Here is a 19,256-nt window from a genome sequence, read left to right as displayed (position 1 = left end):
TCAGCTCGACATTAGAAGTAGTAACAAGTCGGCATGAAAATAATTGTCAGCTTGTTACAGAAGAAGGCGAATCCCATAGCTGAAGAATCGACCAAGCTGGTTCAATTTAAACAAATAATTTGTCCAATTTCAAGATTCAGGTAGCTATTTATTTATTTATTTAAGAAAACAAATCATTATGGATATAACAAATCTAAATTCAAGACTTTCACAACATGAGATTTACATTATAACAAATATTACACTCAAAAGAGAGAAGAAAATATATATTTAAAAAAAAACATAAGCACAATTTTATACAGAAAAATAAAATTTAGAAAACAAAAAAAACACAACACGTCACCGAAAATGTCTAAGTCTTTGAGGAGCGCATTGACTAATGGTGCCTGATAGGCTTGACACGAGGAAACGGTTCCAACCCGGAATAAATCGTGGCTGCGACCACGTAGCTAATAATTGACAGGAGCATATAAATTCAAATTGTTTAGAACACCAGTGGGTCTATTCTGTACTACTTATCGACCGCTAAAGTGATAAATATTATCAAACTTGCTAATACTTTGATACAAACCTACCCTAAAGCCGCGTTGACACGGTCCAAGTACGATCCAAGTAGACTTGGATAGGAATAATTAGTATGAAGATGTCTCATCCAAGTGACAGCTTCATACTATTTATTCCTATCCAAGTGACGGCTCCATACTATTTATTCCTATCCAAGTTAACTTGGATGAGTAGGACGCGGTCCAAGTATCTTGGATAGGAATAATTAGTATGAAGATGTCACATACGAGTGCACTTGGATAGGAATAAATAGTATGAAGCTGTCACTTGGATGAGACATCTTCATACTAATTATTCCTATCCATGTAGACTTGGATCGTACTTGGACCGTGTCAACGCGGCTTAAATTTGATAATATATACTTATCACTTTATCACTTTGGCGGTCGATAAGTATAGAATAGACCCACAGGATTGGAAACCAACCCTCGCGATAACAGGCAAAAATGTCTCAACAGCAGAAGTGACCGACGAGATTCAAAAGAGTGAAAAGTAAGCATGCCTTGTAGAAAGGCAGTCGGAAAATAATCATTTGACGAACTACTTATTGAAAGGAAAATAGTGATTCATGTAAATTGCATTTTCTACTATTCACTGATTGTATTCACGTATGTACGGTTGATTGTGTTGAATATGATAGGTGAATAACCTGAAACAACTCCTATCAATCGTTATATCACAATAAAATGTTTATTGTGGGTACCTAACTTAGTTAGGTACATTTCATATTAATATTAAATAATTTATTGCAATTTTGTTAGGCTGTTTCATTATAAATTATAACTGTGGATTATATTTTTAATGTTTTTGATCGACGATTGCAGCCCGTAGACAGGGCCGCGCCAAGGGTAGCTGCCGCCCGGGTTTCAGACCAAATTAGCCGCACCCACATATAAATATATTTTTTTAGTGGAATAAAGAAAAGAAATAAAATGAAATAATCATTTTATCTTCATCTAAACGTTCATATTATAACATAAATAATGACATATTTTGCCTTTTCAATATAATTACAGTATTACGAATGAAGTGAATTGAAACTATCGACATGTCGTGGGTGGAGTATGTAAGCAGTTGAAAGAATATTTAATGCCAAAATAGCGCCGCAGACGACTAAAGCTCAATTTACATTGGCAGATTGCATCTGGCCCGATCGTCTACCACGACTGTCAAACTCTATTTTCTATGGTTTTCAAGGATCGTGAGCGATCGGGACAAAAGTGGAAAATTTTCTAATAGCTAATTTGGAGATTCAAGCTCGCCCAGTTATTCATGATGTAAATATTAACAATAAGTATACAAAACTTTTTATAAATGTCAAACGGCCGCGCAAATTTGAACAGATGCTCGCTAGGTTTGACAGCTCAGTTTTTTTGACGTAAAATTGCGCGGGAATGCGTTCAGTGTAGCCACCAATCTAAAAAATATCTAGTTTTCGGTCAACCTATATTTTTAATAACAGCAACACTATGTTTATTTTTAAACCAATCAAAAAGCAAGGACCAACGCGATTGAATCGTTGCGTGTAATTGCAAATAGTGTTAAAACGTTGGCCACGACGGTTGTTGGATCGGGTTGGGTCTGCGCGTCTGCCAATGTAATTAAGCCTTTACTATCGTACTACTTATGCATTTATATTTTACTATATTTTTTACTGGGTCGGCCTTACGCATTACGAAGAATTATATTTTTGCAGAAACAATTTATTTATTATACCTACCTACTATGATACTAGTCCACCCTATTGAGACGTTGAATCAATGCTTTTCGACATTTTGTGTACAACTGTATTAGTCATAGATCGGAGATTTAAATGTCATAAATAAGAATATAATATGTAGGTACCTAACTACCTAATAGTGGGTAATTGTATATTTTTCGCTCTTACTCCTTGTATTTCCGTCCTTTGACAGTATGTACGCAACGTACGTAGGTATTTCATATATTTCACCATAAGACTAAGTGTATGTAATTTAATAACATATGTTTTTAAATAAAATCATTTAAATTGTTTTTTGGAATTTTTGTCGCCCTCTGAATCCTGCCGCCAAGGGTGTTTCGCACCTAGAATAAACTGTGATAGATTTAGTGATTCAAATATGCACTACATAATCTCTACTCTGTCCATGCATTTACTCTTGCATAAATATTTTGCTTTTTGGTATTTCTATTTCTAAATCTTTACCCAGGGCCGTCCCAAGTAATTCAGCCGCCCCCCACATTCTTAAAAATAACACACGAACGCTTAGTTACTAAGACACTGTATTATTATTAGGCGACCTTTAGGTAGACATCAAAGCTCTGAAATTAGTAGAAGAAATACACGCATAGATTCTTCTTCTGTCTTAAAAAAGACAGGTAACTCGATATGCCTATACCGTTTTTATTTTAAAACAAAAGTTGAATCTAAGTGCACGTTCCTCTGCCCGCCCCTCATCTCACCACTCCACCACTGCTATGTGACCACTTTACATACGAAGCATGTTTTTTTTGACCATGTCCGATCTTAATGAGATCATATGGGCGGGCCTCCACGGAGTGGTGGTTTGTATTATCAGATTTTGTTTTTACGAGAAATGGATGTCAGCCGCTTGCTCAACCTATTAGGTCCATACTCTGACTCATACACAAATTAAAAAACAATATGTCTACTTGCCAGACCCAGTATTCGAACCTGGGACCCACGACCCTATATGCCGTCGCTTAAGCCGCCCGGCCATCGTGGGTGTGTACTTTCCAGACCCAGGATTTAAACCTGGGACCCATAAATTGTTGCTAGTGCATTATTTTAGAGATATTTTATCTTAAGTTACTTTGAGATATCGATTTGAAACTCTATTAAATTGGTACCAATCATTAAGTCTATAATCTGTACAAGTATTGTCAGTATTGGTTCAGTAGTGTTTGAGCTATCATCGTACAAACGGAAACGTACAGACAAACAGTCAGTCAAAATTTATCAAGTAGTAGGTACTTATGTGGAATGATAGCCGGGGTTTGAATCCCGGGTCTGGCAAAATATCACGATATGTTGTGTTTGGACCCGGTCAGAGTATAGATCAGGGAACTCAGAAATAATGGGAACTGAAATACATAACGGGTAAGGCGATAGCAGGTAACCGACTCGAGTAAGGAAGAACCGGATTAAACATACATACGTGTCAAGAATACGTTTTACGTTGAATACTGAAAACTGCTCCCGGCTTATGCATTTACGCTCATTTAATGTTGGTGTATTACACACACTATTGCACGCGCATAATGCGTGCTTCATTTTTGTAAGACACTCACACATTAAAAACCCTGCATCAATATGCGGCGTATTGAATATAGCCTATCGGTATTCTCTTTATTATCTGTTCTGTGGTATAGATATAATATTACGTTGAACAAGTGACTAACATCCAACAATCTCCACTCTGAGGAGAGGATCGGAGATGGTTAAAAAATGTACTTACAAGGAATTATTTACTTACTACGAATTATTGGGCAAGTCAATATGTCATCGGTCAATACACATATCTTACGTTTTATAACTATGCACTTTTTTGCACTCTTTACTATACTGACTGATACGCCTCTTTGCCTGATTACCTCACATAAAATTAGATCAAATGATATTTACTTGTATTAATAATATATTAATAAATAAACAAACAGATAATAAGTACATATTTATGTAAAACAAATATTTTTAGAATAAATTTCACTATTTTCATCCTAGAGCCGGAGAGCAAAGTTATAAAGCATATACTCTACCATGGTTTATATTATTGTTTAATGTGCAGTTTTTCTTGAATCGCGGTTGAGAGGATAATTAGGTATATATAATAAACTAATTTAAGATTTATTATCTAGGTATGTGATTAGCTTTGTGAACATTATATCGATTTTTGGCCGCCCTCTAAATTCGACCGCTCTCATGCAATGCAGATTTAGCACGTTTCGACCGGCCGCGCGTATAACTAACTAACTACCTTGTTACTTAATTGTGATGTTTTCACAGAATTCCTGACGATGTTAGTCATTTACGTCAAATGAAATTAGTGAAATGACACTTACATTTTTTGGCCACACCACAATGGATTGCTGTAATTTTTTTTATGACAGTGAGTGTCCACGGTCTTCGTGTGTCAATGTGTCATTAGACCTTGCAGCATTAAAAAAATATTTAAGTAAATCGAATAAATACAACTAACAGTAAAGTTGTCGATCAACGAAGAGGCTATTTTGTGTTTGTGTTGTTAATGCTCACGATTTTTTTCATTTATCTTATCATTTATTAGGACGCTGTAAATGTTATCAAAGGAGTGCTAAACCGCAAAGTTGTCTTAACGCGAAAGAGTAGACTGGGATACAGTTGTACGCGGTTTCAATATGAAATGTGATATTTCATGATGCTGTGTAGGGTGCGATTAACATATTTGATGGCACTATAAATGTTGATTTAAAAAAAATACATAATCTTTATGGACTTGTTAAATATGTTAAATTTATAATTGTTTTTATTTCATTTTACTTAAATATTTATATAATAACTTACTTTCTTGTTATAGGTATTGGTTGTCATTGATAATTAAATCTGTATTTAATTGTTTTAATTACGACTGGTGATGTAAATTAACAATAGATATTTACAAATAAACAGATTTTTTTTATCTCGACTGAAAGAATGCCTTTTTCGAATGACCCAATCTACTTTTTAGATTCAGATTTATATTAGTGATTATAGTTGGGAAAAATCTATTTTCTATTTTATATTGACTAAATTTAATATTTATCCTAACATGCTTCAGCATCGGAGCATTGGGAAAACACACGGTCACGCCATTTCCCTCGGAACACTCTATCCTGTGGGACATATTCTAGCACGAGGATCACTACAGGGCGAGGTGGTTGGCAGAATGTCGGCGTAATCGGCGCGGTTGTGCCTCAAAAAATGTGTGCGTTGAGTGTGCGGCGTTATCCCCCAGCCCATTCCGAATCAATAAAATTTAACAATATCCTCATCAACGTGGCAATTTGCGGTGCCGTGTGTCTTGGCTCTTAGCTGACTCTCACAATATAATATAAACTCGCCCGTCTGTCGCACAGCCATAAATGAAACCTTCTAGAAACGTCGATCCGGTGGTGCAAATAAAGACCGCGAACATCTGCCTGGCGACAGTCGCAAATAACCTCTCGACACGTATAGATATTTTGATTGGGTCGATCGGCGAGCCGGTATAGGAACGATCAATTCGTAGGTGTTAGTATTCGTTCTGGCGTCTTCGACTCGCAGCCCGAGAGGCATGCGATTTGTTGATAGCAGCACTAGATGTTTTTTTCAAAATAAAGTCACATTTGACCATTTTGCGGAGCTTTATTTGGCAACGTGTGAATAACGATGATGTCATATCGACGTATTCGAGATGTTTAAAACGAGGCGAGTTTAGATGTGAGAGCTGGTTTATGTAGTATTTCACCGTACAGTCATGCTATAGCACAACAGACAGTTGGTCCTCGCAAAATACAACACTATATAGTTCACCGAGAAGATGGCGTCAGAAACCTTACCATGATATTATATACTTAAGTATCTAAATCGTTGTTTAACTGGGAGTTTCTTTTTATGTTAAATATTTTTATGGTTTCTTTTATATTGATATTTCTGCCCACATCTACCCCAAATTTGTTTTTAGTGTCTTATTGTTAATTTTTGTCCTCGCATGAATCTGTGATCGCGGATCAGTATGGCGACCAGTTTTGCATAGGACACAGTCACTATGATATCACTCAAGAACAAGTTTAAGTTAATTGCCAGAGGCGAAATTAAAAAAGCGTTTGGTGGGTAAGCGTTCTATTATTGAGCATTATTCATTCACAATAATAAACTTAGCCTTAGTATAATGATACATAATAATAATATGTAAGGGCGTTGCAAATGATTACAAGGGTATCGCTGTGCCGACTCTACTTTGTGATCAGTGCGTCCACAGAGTAAGAATACGAATAGAAATAGCACGTCGTCCGGTACTATAGGGCTGTTTACCGTCTGCAATTGTCTGCGTAATGCAAAGAACCTAACCCACATTATTCAAATTTTATAGAAGACCCAAGAAATTTTTTTGTTCAATCTGGTGTTAATTAATGTGGTTATCAAAGAAACCCCAAATATAAATGATCGTATGGTCTTTTTCTCCACTTCATTTCCCTTTTTTATAAAAATTGTAAGCTAAAATTTGAAAATAATTCTGCATTTGCAGCTTAAATCGTTTAGACACAACGTGTATTAAATTTACCTAGTCATTTAAGTACCTACAATGTCATTATCCAATAAACTAATTTTGTAAAAACCGTGGGTTAAATCCTTTTACCTTTCTAGAGTCGATATAGAAAAAAAAATATTCGATGAAACGCTATATTGGAGCTTGCAATTGACGCATAATTTTTGAGAAAAATGTTTGTTTTATATATTATATTTTGTTATCTCAACCTCCATTCATTCTCATTCAATAAATACGACCTTTCTACAGTAAATGGGGCAAAAAACAGTATTTCTAATAAGTACCTAGTAAGTTTAGGAAATAACATTGCAATACCTGGTGTATATGCTAATTCTTGCTCCCCTATGTTATGACGAGTTCATGATAACGATAACGGATTTTAGAAATCGGTTATACGAGCGACAGGCGGAGGGGGACCTATATTTAAATAACCATTAGATTTAATCATAGAGTATTTATTATTCTTTTTAATCACAAAAAGTAAATTTGCCTGTAGAGGTTTTTCAGTTTTGGCACCATCGGAACATATAACTTACCTATTATGTTTTATCGCTGTGGCTAAGAATGTTTTAATCACGTCTAAAATACAAATCGTAGATACACAAGGCGTTAATTATTATATTTTTACAGCGCTCGAAATGGAAAATTTTACGAACCGGAGCGCTCAATTTTATGAAAATATTAACATAGTTATGTGTAATTATCAGCCTGAATCTATCCACTGCTCAATGAAAACCTCTCCAAGCTGATTCCACTTCTCTCGATCCTGTGGGTTGCTTTGTCACGTATTTCCGCAGAACTTAAGGCCATGCATTAGTTGAGGCACGGTCTAAAAAGATCGTTGCTAGGCGATGTGCGGATTGCGGGTCGCGGGTGCAAAAGACGCCTGTCAAACGAAATATTATTTCTCATATAAATCCAACATACGTCCATTTTATGTTCTGTTTATTATTCTATTAGTAACAATAATAATATATTCATTGACATGTTTTCTTTTTAAAGTAAATGGGTAACGTTTTTAGTCATCTTTACACGATTTTAGAATTAATTGGCCCGTCGCCATCACGCAGCAAAGTGACGTATGTCTGACTCGCCGTTCTCTCAATGAATGCGAAGCGAGTACAAAATTTCGTCGCGCGTACAGTTGAAAATTATTTGGCGTTTCACTGATGCGTCACCTTAATCGTTTCATTGAACCACTTTGGTCTTTCTTGCGGACGTTTTGTACCTCTTGGGCACCACTGGATGACTAGATTTTTCCAGCAATTGCCCCTTCTTCGTTCGAGCCCATGTTGCTTGTACAATTGTTCAATTTAATGTGTATTTTATAAAAATAAGTGTATTGGATTTTTTTGTGTTATGTGGGTGCCCTATCTAGCTCAGACGGTCAAATTAATTTATCCATGAGACGGAGCGAACATTTTGGGGATTTTATGAACGGGAACGGCGCTACGGTGCGCTCTGGTCTATTTCGAGGCCTGAATTTAACTACGCATCAAAACAATTCCGTGCGTATTGGGATTTGTTTTGAGATTTAGGCCATTCTCATCAGCTTAGTTCGATTCTTCTGTTAATAGCATCAACATGACAAGCGAATCCTCTCGTGACCTACTAGAAATTGCTCGATTTATAATGCTGTTCAGTGGTAAAATATCTTCCCAGTGAAGGAAAGAGTCTGAAAGAGATGAACGCATGGTGGTAGTTAATGGGCAATCTGCTCCTTCAAAGTATTATGTCCATTATATCATTTTTTTTAAGGAAACAGTATAATGAGGGTGGAGAGGGCATGAAAAGACTATCGACATATTGGGCGATCTGTGGAAGCAACTTCCGAAGAGATGTTCAAGAAAATTAACGGCTTAATTTTACTAGACGGATGATTGAAGGTTTCTCGAATACCTAAAGAAATAGGCAGCTCGTGTGTACAAATTAGAAAATAATTCTTGAAATATTGGACATGTTTTGGCTAGTGTAGCGCTCGAAATGGAAAAGTTTACGAACCGGAGCGCACGGCAGTTTTCTAGTTAGCATAATTAGAAGACATAGTTATCAATTTTTTGTGTCAATTGTCAGTTTTCATAAAAATAAGTATGTTAGATTTTCTATTAGCCTATCTAGCTCAGACGGTCAATTTTTTTTTTCCACAAGACAGCGATAATTTTACTGATTTCAGGAACAGGAACGGTGCTCCGGTGCGCTCCGGTCCATTTCGAGCCCTGGGCTAGTGTGAGATGTCTCCCGTGAATGGCGCGTTAAGGCGAAAAGGACGTTAGGCGCGAATACTTTTTAATTAATTTATGGAATGTGGTTGATAAATAAACGTTATCTAAATTGCCAGAAGGGTGCATATTGTCATAATATTGTTTTATTCATGTTTTTGACCTATTCTGTTAATGCGTCCTTTTTATATATGTATCGAGATTTACTATATAAGGTGTGCTCCGTATAAGTATATATTATATGAAATTTTTCGTTCATTTTTACACCATGTTCGATCCTAAGAAGGTCATAATATGGATCAATGGCGAGGGTGGAGGTAGGGTGTTAAGATTCGAAATAAATAGTGCACATTAAGCTTTATCAGTCATACTTATTTGTTTTCATTGAACTATGAATACACTTTGTATATTATGGTGCTGGTTAGTTTTTAAAATTCAATGAAACCCTGCCTAAACCAAACTATAATAATTTACGTATGCTATGGGCGATGCAGCAAAATAGTGAACACGTTTTCAGTCATACTTGACTTATTTGTTTTTGTTGAATTAAAAATACATAATAAGATGGTGCTGGTTAGTTTGTTTTTTAATTCATGAAGCCACCAAACCATAATCGATAAAAAATATTCTCGTATCTATAAAATATGTAAAATGATGTATGGTGTAATGGAATAATTTTAGATATTTTATAGATATATGAATATTTTTGAGTATTATCTACTATGACTTGGATTAGGCAGGGTTTAATTGAATTTTAAAAACTAATAAACACTATCTACATTTTACACATTGTAGTATTAGTTCAATGAAAATAAATACGTTTGACTGACAAAGTTTAGTGTGCACTATTTATGTCGGATCTTAACAGCCTACCTCTACCCTTCGCCACTGGGTTGTATCAATAGTTTTTTTTTCTTGCTCAACCTATTACGTGCATATTCCAGACATTGAAGTTAATCCCTCCAAACCAAAACCCGCCACGCACCACACCCGGTCTTAATCGGGCGTATCACGTGACCCTACATTGGCGATGTGAAGCATCTAGTTAAGTTTTAGACCGGGAATGCCCTAGGAGGAGATACCCAGGACTAAGGTTGCTACGCTCAGAGTGAGCTCTGACTGAGTTTAAAGTTACTTTCTAATGCAAAGTGCCGGGGAGAGAAGAGCACAGGGAAATTATCAAAATAAAAATGATTCTAGTGTATATAAAACAAAATAATGAAGCTAATCATACGGACAGCAAAAATTATGTGAAGAGATCTTCACGCCCGCAGTAAGACGCCGCAAATTTTTTAAATGCAAGATAATTGGCCTTAGTAGCCACCAAGTCGGACGGCCCGATGGGCCCAACAGCTGGTTGGACCGACCTGAGCATCTCCTCCCGTTCGGAGCACATTCTAAGACATTCCCAGAGGATGTGGTTGGCATCCTGAATCTCCCCTCCGCATGGACATGTCGGACGGCTTACAAGTCCAAGCTCAAAGAGCTTGCCAGCGAACCCACCGTGTCCAGTCACAAATTGACTGGTGTGATGGTCAGGAGTCAGATATTTGGTTATCTCCAATCGCCATTTAATATTTGGAAAAAACATATATGTGTGCCGGCCCTTGGTTGATTCATCCTACCGTCGCTGCCAGGTCTTCCACGCCGCGTCAAGCGTCATGAGACGTATTGTCCGCTTCAACTAGGTTACTTTTTCAGCAACAAGCCGAGGAGGCGGGGCTAGGTGAAAGTCACCAACAACGGCCTCCTCGCCTTTGAAGAGCATCGTTGACGCGCCGCTGACCTGTATGTGCAGATCTAGTGGGAGAATGCCGGCCAGGACCGGGAGCGCGGCCGTAGAAGTTGTTCGGTAGGCCTTGGTTATGGAAAGCAGCGCGCTGCGCTGTCCGCTTAAAAGAGTGCTTCTAAGTTTGACACTTTTCGGGATACGCAAGCACCACGCACTAGCAGCGTAGGCGGCAATCCCCATATAAATGGCGCCATAGGCAATCTTAAGCGCCCTTACTTTTAAGCCCCATCCATCACCAGCCATACGGCCCACCCTCTGGAAGGCCCTCCCAGCCTTATAGACTTGGGTAAAGGCATGGTGATGGAAATTTAACATAGTGTCCATTTGGACGCCCAGGTAGGTGACGATCTTTGACACTTTCACTCTCGTATCACCGAAGCGGACTGTGGGTGGCCGCTTACAGTTTAGTCGTCCCGGTCCTTTCAGGACAATGGCTTCTGTCTTGGAAGGTGCGAAAGATAGTCTGCTTACTTTACCCCACGCCTCAATTGACTTTAAGGCTTCGCCGACGGCACTCTCAATCTTCGCCCTGCTGTCGGCCTCCACCAACAGCAGCGCATCGTCAGCGTAGGCGATGACAGTGCAATCGGTTGGAAGCGGGATCCTAAGGAGATCGTCGAAGAGCACGTTCCAGAGGAGGGGCCCGAGGACAGAGCCCTGGGGGCAGCCCATGCTGGTGCGCCTCTCTATTGTGGTAGAACCAACACGAAACTCGATCGATCTATTCGTGAAATAACTCTGAATCGACGCGAACAAATTTCCTGGTAGTCTCTTGAGCCGAAGCTTTTGAAGTATAAGAGGCCAGGATGCACTATCAAACGCACCTGCAATGTCCAGGAAAACTCCTAGGACGTATTTACGGCGAGAATTTTCAGCGATGGCAATCACGTTTCTTATGGCGTCTGTCGTTGAGACACTGAAAAACAACAATTTGAATTTTACCAGACCCGGGTTTTCAAACTTAGGACCCTCTAAATTATAAAATGAGCTCGGCTATCTTGGCCGTCTTCTTTGATTAAGTACCTAACATATTTTTTTATTTATTAAAAGCAAACATAAGTGAAACGGCAAATAATTTTCAAAAATAGGTGGGACGAAATTTCGCACTCGTCGCCAATCCGCGAACGGCAGTAAAGGTGTGAGCACGTCAATTTGTTTTGTGATGGCGTCGGAGGAATATATTCTTATATCGTGTAAAGATGACTAAAAAACGTTATGCATGTACTCGAAAAAGAAAACATCTCAATGAATATATTATTATTATTACTAATATAACAATAAACATAACACTAAATGGGCGCATGTTGAATTTTTATGACAATCCGCGCGTGGCATAGTTACGATCTTTTTAGACCATGCCTCAGCTGAGGTATAGCCTTAAGTAAAAATCACACTTATTTAGTTGACAAAAATAAATGTAGTTTTTGCCAAAATTTGATTAAAGAATTATCAATACCGGGATTTTTGAATGAAGAACTCGAACCCGGAATTATAAACCCTAGTTGTTTGGCCAAGTGTAGAATTATTGCAATATTATAAACTATGTACCCAATTAGTTGTAATGGAATAACCAGCTGTACTTATTATTATCATCTAAATATCTTGTTTTATTTGGAATTCTCAATCATATACATTTTCCTTCCAGCGAATCATTCGCGAGCAAGTTTTATGGCCCTCTCTTTACTTTAGCCTAAGTTTGTTATCGTTGATTACGATTAGGTTAAGTATCTAATAACATTGTCAACATTGGCTTAAGTTCTATTTCATATTTCAGATTGGAGAGTTGGCGCCGTCAGACCGAGAATGGAGGACCGCCACGGCGAGGTGATGATGTCACACCTTGACCGGGATCAACAGGTTCCAGAAAACACCACCTTAGAGCCTGATAGTTTATCTCCGCTCATCACGCCGTATCCGCAAAACGAGAGTCTGGCAAGCGACGAAGGAGAGTACTGCATCAGGCCGAACTATGAAGCCGCAGACGTCGACGAGAGCGCAGAAGAGGACTCCAGCGGATTCTTCTCCAACATGAGTCCGTACGCGTCCTGCAGCAATAGATCCATTTGCAACGACGATAGACTTATGAAAACTGAATCCGGGAGCACACTGCACAATGAGACAGGGAGTTTTGCCAGCGACGTTGACGTTGCTGATATCCAAAATAGTAAATCTACTGCCACCACTCCTGGAAGTCTTCGAGATGAACCGATTTTCAGTACTCCAATGAGCAAGTCTCACAGTGGTCAGGCAAATGATTGCCTGGCAATACCAAATAATGAAATCTTTCATTTTGATAACTTGTGCAATAATACATATGATAATGAAGCCTCAAATAATTTTGAATATAAAGATAATGACAATAATCATGATGGTGGAAAATGTATAAAGAAATGTTGTGAACAGGAAGAAAATTTTGATGGTAAAATAAACATGCCGGATTTAACTGTAAATGATTATAAAGTTAAAGAAAGTGTTTTAAATAATGATATTTCTGATGTTGAAGTCATGATCGACAAAAGTGTTATTGGTAGTGAATTTTATGATAGTAATGAAAAATCTACACCACTTAAAGTGGTTGATAAAATCTTTACACCGTTACAGTGCAATCTTATAAAATTACCCTCGTTTAATACATCTGTTTCCCCTATAAGTACGAGCAGTGTCGGTGAAGCAAGCGGGGGTAGGTCTCCTGGGATCTGCTGCGATTCTGCCGACCAGTGTGATCGGAGGAATAGTTACATCTTTGGCCCCGCGAGAAGTGTGCACGATTTTGGCGAAGTTGACAGAAAATTCAGTGTGAACGAATTCGGAGACACGATCGGGATCTGTGAGGCTGTCAACGACGTCTTCTGCAGCGGGGCGCAGGTCTTCGAGGGCGGCAATCTCTTTGATCGCAGCTTCTCCGAATTGCGTGGTGCGAGTCCAGAAAATTCGTACAGCAACGGGGAGAGTTCTCTAGTCTCTTTGAATACTCATTTAATGGATATTTTGACTGATTTAGATGATGTTTTAGAGAAGTCGCTTATGAACGATTCTGGAGGTGAAGATTTCGAAGATAAGAATTTGCCACTTAAAAGTATTGCTGAGTGCGATTATGAAGAAAATACTTATGATGAAAATGTGGTTGAAAATACGTCTTTTGTTAGAGATGAAAGTCCTTCTTTTGCTCTGGAAAATGAGTTATGTAGATTGAGTGATATAAAATTAGAAATCATTGAACCGTTAATAGATGAAGTTCCGAATAATGAACACAGTAGTCCTCTAGTATCCATGAGTTCTAACGATGAATTGTTTTTCGGAAAAGTTGGCCCCCCAGATGTGTCTTTTGATGTAAAGGAAAACGGCGAGTTTGATATTGAAAGTGGAGAATTAATTAATGACCTCAAATCGACCGACAAAGAAAACGTTGCCAATGATATTATTGAGCATGCAGCGCTAGAAAACAAAACGCGCCCCGATTCTATAGCGGTGGAAAATTACAACACTCAGGTGCAAAATGTTTCACATCAAAGGGACACTGAAAGCAAGAGCCTTGTGAAGTTATTAGAACCTAGCTCACTATCGCACGGCGGTAATTTTTCTCGCGTTGTTGACGTCGGTGACGTAGTCGCGCTTAATTGCGAATATAGCGAGGCTGATCGAGATAAGGAAATTGCGAATTGTGAAGAAACGCATTCGGAAGTCAGCATTGGCAATAATCGGTCGACTTTACAGGACAAAGTCACTCCTAATAAGATAGACGTTTGTACTGTAGTCGAAAATAGGTCTAATGATGAAACGGTGCCGTGTGACGTCCGGAAAAAGTTTGGTTTTACCGAAACTAATTTTGAAAACGAATTAGAGGATCAAAATAAGGAAACTGTTGTGTCCGAGTGCAAGTATTCTCCGAATAGGACAAGCTCTCTAAAGATTGACACATTGCCTCAGTTCGCGCTGTCGAAGATGATTCACACGCAGAGCGCCGAAGGCGACGGTGGTAACGCCGCGCAAGAGGCTGAGGAACACAATCGCGAAGGCACAAGCGAGTCTGGTTTGCACGTCAAGCGTGTCGGCTCTCGCGACCCGTCGCCGGATCCCTCCTCAGTCGGCAGGCTTCGACCGAACGAAGCGGTTATGCGCGAACGCCGCGATTCGATGCGACTGGCGAGGCCCCTCGACCTGCCGTCCGCGCCCCCGCACTCCAGGTCCACCTCTCCAGATCCGCTAACCCTCCCCGTGCTGCTGTTCATGGAGACGCACTCCCCCGAATACTCCCCGGCCAGGCAAATAAACCCACCCAGTTCCGCGCCCAGGGTGTACGGGAGACGCGGCCCGACGGAGGCTCGTCTCTCAGTGAGCAATACGAACAACAGTGACGTCGCTGCCAGTGTGGTGGTAGCCGGTGTTGAAAGAAGGGATTCGAGGAGAGCTTGGAGGTCTTCTGGTGCCAATCGCACCAGGAGCAGCTCGGCTTCCTCCAGCAGGGCGCCGAGGAGTGTCTCCAGCGATTCCAGCAGTCTCTCCAGTAATGAAACTTCGGCGGCCGTCACTCCTCGACGATCTACCACTTGCACTGATACCAGGTAAGCACTATAAACAAAAATGTATTCAATCGATATGCGTATGAATATAAATACCTACTATGCTTTTATTTATTTAAAGAAATATATTCTGTGCACGTATCCTATTTAATTTCGTAACAACATTTTAGGTCTTACGTCTTACATATAATATATTCTGATGATGGGTAGGTATAATAATATATAATGAAACAGCTCCATTTGCAATACAAAATAAATGGTAAACGTATTCAATCACAATATTATACAACCGTTATTTATATTAATTAATTGAAACCATCTGGCATTGAATTTAATTCAAGTTAATGATAATTTACATACATAAGCTGATAATCGTTTATTTATTTTTGTTGTAGGTGCGTGATATTATAGTAATATAGCTAATATTAGACTGATTTACAAATCTTGCCACGAGTGATTTATTTATTTATCGTAGGGCACGTGGCAGACTGGCAGACCTAAATAAATAAATTAGTTCGGTGAAAACTACGTTATTCACTACTTAACTGTCGAATCATTCAACTTACACAAACCACTACGTGGGCTTATTTTTCTTTAATGAAAACAGCTACATTCGCTACATCGAGATCGTAAACAATCTTATTAGTTATTACAGCTGATCCAGTAAGGATATTAAAATTACATACCACAAGCACGCGTAGAATTCTGAAGCCACAACTGCCAATTCAAAAACCAACAAGAATTTCAGCGCATCTATTCTATATACCATACACAAGTCTACTATAATATATTATTATGTATTGAGGTATCTACTATAATAATTATTGTTACAATAATTTAGTCGTCAAAGCTGTTAATTATCTCGCTCTAAAAGTTAACACACCCTAGCGAGGTGCTATTAAAACATAGCACTTTTTATTATTAATTTAATTTAATAATATTTTTTTAGTACTTATTCACCGCCTCGGAGGGACATTTTCAACTGAATAATCTTTATAAAACAGGCATTTATCAAAAAAAATTCAAGAGGTGACTAATCTACCAATACATTGAATTATCCATTACAATTTAAAATGAAAGAAATTGGATATTAATAATACGTACATCATTAAGAACTTTTTAAGAATATTAAGAACATAGCATTTTTTGACAGTTCAGACGGTTAGGTATATAATAACTACTAACAAATTAACAATTATAATACCACACATATGATAAACTACCCTCGATAGCAGCCGATAGCAGCCTTGTCTATAAAATAGATCCACAGCTATGATAGCGGATGTGGTCGTACTTCGGGCATTTGATGACATTGTATTATTTTATTATAGTTTACTGAAATATTACGTAAATAAATTGTGTAAATACAAAATTTATTTTTAAAATTCCTAGTTATACATATTTAAAATAAAATTACAAAAAACCTATCTAAATAAGCGTTTGTTTGTTAGGTACTACATAGTATTTTTTATCAATTAAATATTATTTAATGAGCTTAAGTTTGAGCTTTAAAGAAACTTGAATACTTCCTAGATAATAATTAAATATGTTTTTTTTATTCAATAATCAATAATATACTTACAGCAGATTTAAGTGGGTACGTTAGATTCTGGTTATTGAAAATACGTACCTATCTAATTAAAAAAAAAAAACCATACTTACCTATTAGAATTAGAATATTAGATAAACATCATAGAAAAAAATGGGCCCGTATTAGAATTAATTCGAATGATTAGTCGTCATCGGCGGATCGATACCTGATGAGGTCACAGTTATTATATATATGTATATATATTAAATATATATATTTATATACCTATATGTGATTTCCTCAAAGACTACTCACTGTCATTTAGCCTCATGGCCTGTTGTAGTGTTAAAAATAATATATGTATATATGTTACACTCGCCCGGACAGTGAAAGATGCGAGTTTGAGTCCCACTTTTTTTTTATAATCTGCATGTTTCAAAGATTCTTAGTGGATTTAAATATTATTATGCGTTTTAACAGTTTCAAAAATTGTTGTACCCCCTTTCGATATTTTTTGTTGTTGTATGTATTACTTACTATAGTTTTCTAAATATCGTGGGGCAGCTGCCAAAAGTTGGTAAGTCGATAATTTAGGTGTTATAAAATAAATATGCACTCGACAAAGAAAATTCAAGGCCATCCAATATATAGAACATACACATAAAGCACAAAGAAATTAGCATTATGCCTGATTTTAGAGAGCATGTCAAACTTCAAATTGCAATTACTCCATAACATGTTTTCGAGACTTACCAACTTTAGGTAGTAAATTCACGATATAATAATTTAGTTTTAAATTTATAATTGGATTCGTATTAACATCGTCTAGAATAATAAATCTATTATTCACCACCTGCTTGAACTAATTTGACAAAAAAAAAACTAGATCATAATAATTACTTTATAAAAAAAGCAATGTAATATAGTATTTCCTATTGCATGTCTTATGATTTCGTTACTGGATGTCTGTAATAATAATAATATAGTTCTGCACTCTACCTTAATCACCGAACATGCTGAATAAATAATATATCACCACAAATAATTCATGGCAGAGTACACCAATCGAATAAGGATTATTTTACTATCGTTCGCAGTTCGATGACCATGCCAATCGAATAAGATATTTATAGACAATATTTCCCCTTCATTTATTACTAAAATATGATAATTATAATTACCTATTTTATTGTTTGTATACTTGGTTAGCAGAAAACATGATAATATATTATATAAAAAAAAGTGTTACATGTTTTTAATATTATATCGACTTCGAATAACGTTATAATATAAATATTATTATTATTTATAACACGTAAAATACCGTACGCAGTTTTAATAATACTCACAATATCATTTACTGTATTAAAACCATCTTGTTTTTAAGATGTTGTAAACGTGTCGAAAATCGTATTTTTTCCTTTGAGTTAACTGTTCGATTTTATGATAGATGTAGTAGAGTGGTTATGGCATTGAATATATAAATTTCAAGATAAAATTTATGATGCATTAATTTCACCGATATGCGATATGCTGAAATATATTTGCAAGGGTTTCCGCAGCGCTATTATATTACTATTATGGCAACGGGAAATTTTGACTTACTGTATTTAAACATATGTGTAGATTTGTTTGTTCGTGATACAGCATGTATATAATAATATTATTACCTTGTAGGGGTTAATTAATTGTGTGTGTATGTGTGTGTATTTTTACAACGTTTTTCTTAGGTCGTATTCTTATTTGTCCGGTACAAATCTTGCAATCGATTTTTAACTAACTTCCCGACTAGCTAGACATTTGAAACTTTTAGAATATATCGTCGTTGTTTTGTAAAAAGGGCGAATCAAACATTTTGGCGAAATCGAGATTTTAATGAAAATACAATATGTACCCCACTAGCTTTGTTGTGTAAAAACGGCGAATTTTTATCTCCACAGGAAAGTACTTAAAAACGATAATCGACTAAAATTAAATTAATTAAAATTACGAAATAAAAAGCAAATGTGACATATTAGGCCTTTTAAAATATTATATAATAATACCTATTATAATGACAGTATTCTTTCTAAGCTTTGTTATAAACTTGTTAGATATTTATAATCATCTACAGGCAAAAAACAAATAAATATCAAAAGTTAAAAACCCTCCTCCTGTAAAGTATCATTTTGGTTAATTCGCCCTTTTTACAAAACACCGACGATATCAGAACACGATGCCAACGCATTCTTTTAATACTTTTAGCCATCTTTAAGTAGAATTGAAATCATTTTCAGTTTATTCTGTTTTGTATGAAAAGTTATTTCGATACCATTATTGGTTGCTAGGGGGTCCTAGCAATTAAATTATTAAATAATATATACGT

General features: G+C 37.0%; 1 protein-coding gene across 1 annotated transcript in view; it reads left to right on the top strand.

Annotated features, from left to right (window-relative positions):
* Window positions 1-19,256, top strand: part of bdg (sodium-dependent transporter bedraggled) — a 112,244-nt gene that overhangs the window by 4,424 nt on the left and 88,564 nt on the right. The window contains exon 2 of the mRNA XM_085942208.1: window positions 12,615-15,402. Within this exon, the coding sequence (XP_085798334.1) occupies window positions 12,644-15,402 (2,759 nt within the window). The 5' untranslated portion in view covers window positions 12,615-12,643. The remainder of the gene's footprint in view (window positions 1-12,614; window positions 15,403-19,256) is intronic.

The sequence above is a fragment of the Rhyacophila brunnea genome, unplaced genomic scaffold, assembly GCF_057557595.1.
Source record: "Rhyacophila brunnea isolate RB1 unplaced genomic scaffold, BYU_Rbru_1.0 scaffold_14, whole genome shotgun sequence".
Taxonomy (NCBI): Eukaryota; Metazoa; Arthropoda; class Insecta; order Trichoptera; family Rhyacophilidae; genus Rhyacophila; species Rhyacophila brunnea.
The sequence above is the reverse complement of the archived record's forward strand: the minus strand, read 5'-3'. Positions and strand labels throughout refer to the sequence as shown.